This window comes from Perkinsus marinus, assembly GCF_000006405.1.
Source record: "Perkinsus marinus ATCC 50983 genomic scaffold scf_1104296977904, whole genome shotgun sequence".
In the NCBI taxonomy this organism is placed as follows: domain Eukaryota; phylum Perkinsozoa; order Perkinsida; family Perkinsidae; genus Perkinsus; species Perkinsus marinus.
This window is the reverse complement of record NW_003200016.1, coordinates 1,772-5,014: the sequence shown is the minus strand read 5'-3', so window position 1 is coordinate 5,014 and position 3,243 is coordinate 1,772. Positions and strand designations below refer to the sequence as shown.

Here is a 3,243-nt window from a genome sequence, read left to right as displayed (position 1 = left end):
AATACTACGAACTCAGTGTTTTGATCGATAGTAGAACACAACTATGGTGTTTCATATTCATGAAAACGTTTCGAATTAGAAAACTCCACTCCCTCACAGTAATGCTGCGTACCGTCACATTGACGGAACGACTTCCGCGAGGATCTGTTCCTGTTGTGAGTCCATACGCCTGAGGGACCGGACGAATACGAATACGATATGTTTATGAGTGGTGTACTGAATGCGGTCTTCTAGATCTTTGATGAGCCTCTCATTTTTCACTCTGAGTTCCTTTTGAACAGCAAGCTCCATCTTCTGTGACTCAAGCTTCAGCCGCAACTCCGACATGCGAATCTAAGATATGTTACAAGAAACTTACCACCCAAGTTGGTAATGTGTGAGCCTCTCAAGCAATTGATCCAGGTTCGAACCCGGGCCAAGACATCGAACATTAACGACATAGTTCGACAAAAAAATCATAACCTCGATAAGTTGGCACCTTTATCGATAAATAAAAGCGAGCCTGCAGCTCACATCTCTCTCAGTCTCATCCTCTTCTTGTAAACACTCTCCGTCATCACTCCCACTCGGTCCATCTGACAAACGCGAAGTGCTCCTCCGTTGGGACCTCAACTGCTCCAATGCTTCAGTCAAGACCTGCCAATCGGAACTTGACAGCGCTATAGATAGAATACGATAATGAGACTCACCTGCTCCCTAGCCTTCAAATCCCTTTGTCGCTGAGCCAGGTTCGCTTCCAACTCATTGCACTCCCTTTCCTCTTCCTCAATCGACTTCAACAAGGCATCATATTCTTCCTGTCGACGCGATAACTGCAGACACCCGTTTTGGAAGAAAGCTTTTCTTCCCTCAGCTGAGCTCGGAAGTTTCCTCACTAACTATGGAAGCTTATACGAATTCGGACAGAAGTGTACAAAAAGCAAGAAGAGCTCCCGAAGTTTCCATATTGTCACCAACACACTTAGTTGAACATGCGCATATTCTCCCCTTTCTAAAAACTCACCATCCTACCTGAGCTTCCGCGTCCGCTACCTCGTTCTGTAGCCCTTCCAACTCCCCCTTCATCTCGGCCAACTTGGTCTCTCGCTCCTCAATGGTAGCCGTCTTCGCCGTCACCTCCGCATGCATGACCGTGCACTCTTCCTGCGCCGTCTGCAGCTCAATCTCGATTGACTCCGCACGCTGAACGACTACCAGACTGGAGTATACGTTTAGTTCCCTCAGCTGAGTTCGGGAGTTTCCCCACTGCATTGCAATCATTCAGACATGACTTGGGGTAGAATTTCCTCATCGTCAACAACATGTGCGTAACAAGCCAATTTTTACCTTGGTATCATGTTATATTATGTTACTATCAAAACTGGTACAAATCTATATATGATTTCGGGTAATAGATGTTTCTCATCATTTTTCGGGTTTTTGAGCTGAAACGATGACAGGGCATAGATAAAGTGATAACCCATCATATAATCCACATTGAGCTCAGCTCACCTCAGTTTCGTCCTCAAGCATTCCTCTAACCTGCTCTAACTCCCTCTCGAGCTGAGCGTTGGTATTGTGCTGATCCTCAACGGCTCCCCTGAAGAGACCAGCACTATTCCACTCAACGACTAGGGTAGGATGCGATGGATAGGAAAGCGTTGCTATATACAGATGAGTGGATAGCAATACATTAGCTATGGGACAAGGCTATGTAGCTATTACTAATGATTGTGTATTGGGAAATTACACCAGTACAATCAGGCCCAGCACTGTCCTGGCGGCTCACCGCAATGCTTGCAGATCCTCTCCGTCACTTTGGAACCCTCTGCCAGCCAAAAATGCAGACAGCTCACGATTGGCTGCGGCCAAGGACTCGTTCAACTGAACAATGACAGTGTGATGGTCTCTAACACACGATACCAAAGTGTACTCCCTCATCACCACTGTTTGTGTGATGAGCAAAGATACTATAGCGGCTGCCAACATCAGCCAGCTCATCGGGACTAACTAACTACGACTATCCGGAAGCCAAACTCGAAGAGCCCTTCGGTATGTTCCTGTGCTATTAACGACTTGTACGAAGAGATAATTGACACAACCTTGTGTTATGTGTTTTCTAGTGCCCCTAACTGTGTTCTCAGATCCTCTAGCGTCAAGCTAGTGGACCCGATCTGTATTCAATTACCCCCAGTATTTTTACAGTTAGTGAGGCTCTACTGGAGTATCTACTTTGGTATCACCTAGAACCTTCGTATACTTTAACGGTCAAGAGTCTTGAATTATACCAATACCGCCATAGATGCTTCGTTAAATGATGTTCCCAACTAATTCAAGTATTGTAGTCGCTATTGTTGCTATGGTTATTCCCAACTTCATAAGAGTTATTGAGGCTCCATTGTGGCATGTACTTAGTCACCAAGTTCATCACTTAGAACCTTCGTACACTTCGACAGTCAAGAGTCTTGAATTATATCAATACCGCCATAAATGCCTCGTTAAGTGACGTTTCACTTCTGATCGATCGTAACGCTATTGCCAATCAATAGAAGGAACCTCTGTCGATGGCCTATTCTGTTTTGATAAAGATCAGTTCCATCAAGTGGGGTGGTTATGCCACTTCCTCAAGATATGCTTCTGCAGAACAATTTTCACGGGAGCACGCGATGGAAGGTCAATTCCATTGAGTGGGGCGCCTATGCCACTTCCTCAAGATATGCTTCTGCAGAATAATTTAAACGGGGGTACGCGATGGAGGGTCAATTCCATCGAGTGGGGCGCCTATGCCACTTCCTCAAGATATGCTTCTGCAGAATAATTTTCACGGGGGCACGCGATGGAAGGTCAACTCCATCGGGTGGGGCGCCTATGCCACTTCTCCAAGATATGCTATAGAAGGTATGATATGAAACCGTACCAAGATATCCTTACCTGATCGGTCTCCCGTTGAATTTCCTCCTCCTCTTTCTCTATCCTCTCCTCCCTCTCCTGAAGGTCAGCCCGTAACGTCGCATTAGCTGAGACCATTCGATCAAGTCTCGCCCGGACCTCCTCAGCTCGAGATGCCGAACTCCCTGATCAAAATGAACCAAGTCCTGACCAGAAGCATTTCACCAAGTACCTTGAGCTTCCTCTTCTTGTATTTTTCTGGTGAAGTCAGCAAGTGCGGCCTCGTACCGCCCCTCGCCGTCAACAGCTCGAGCTTCCAGTTCGGCTAGTTGTCGTGCCACTGACGAGCAAATGAGCCAATAGAAGTGCCCATTG

The 3,243-nt window shown here is 46.5% G+C and overlaps 2 protein-coding genes across 2 annotated transcripts; both read right to left on the bottom strand.

The window, feature by feature from the left end:
- Positions 1 to 114: 114 nt before the first annotated feature.
- On the bottom strand, positions 115 to 1,980 carry Pmar_PMAR008520 (S antigen precursor, putative; the record flags this gene model as incomplete). The annotated part of the gene is made up of 7 exons (XM_002764356.1): positions 115 to 333; positions 514 to 636; positions 690 to 797; positions 1,012 to 1,182; positions 1,492 to 1,579; positions 1,769 to 1,863; positions 1,903 to 1,980. 7 exons carry the CDS (start codon positions 1,978 to 1,980, stop codon positions 115 to 117), a joined length of 882 nt encoding a protein of 293 aa, XP_002764402.1.
- A 758-nt stretch (positions 1,981 to 2,738) lies between these two features.
- Pmar_PMAR008519 (hypothetical protein) lies at positions 2,739 to 3,243 on the bottom strand (the record flags this gene model as incomplete). The annotated part of the gene is made up of 3 exons (XM_002764355.1): positions 2,739 to 2,786; positions 2,911 to 3,053; positions 3,101 to 3,243. Coding segments are annotated over 3 exons (334 nt in total), but the record flags the coding sequence as incomplete, so codon positions are not given.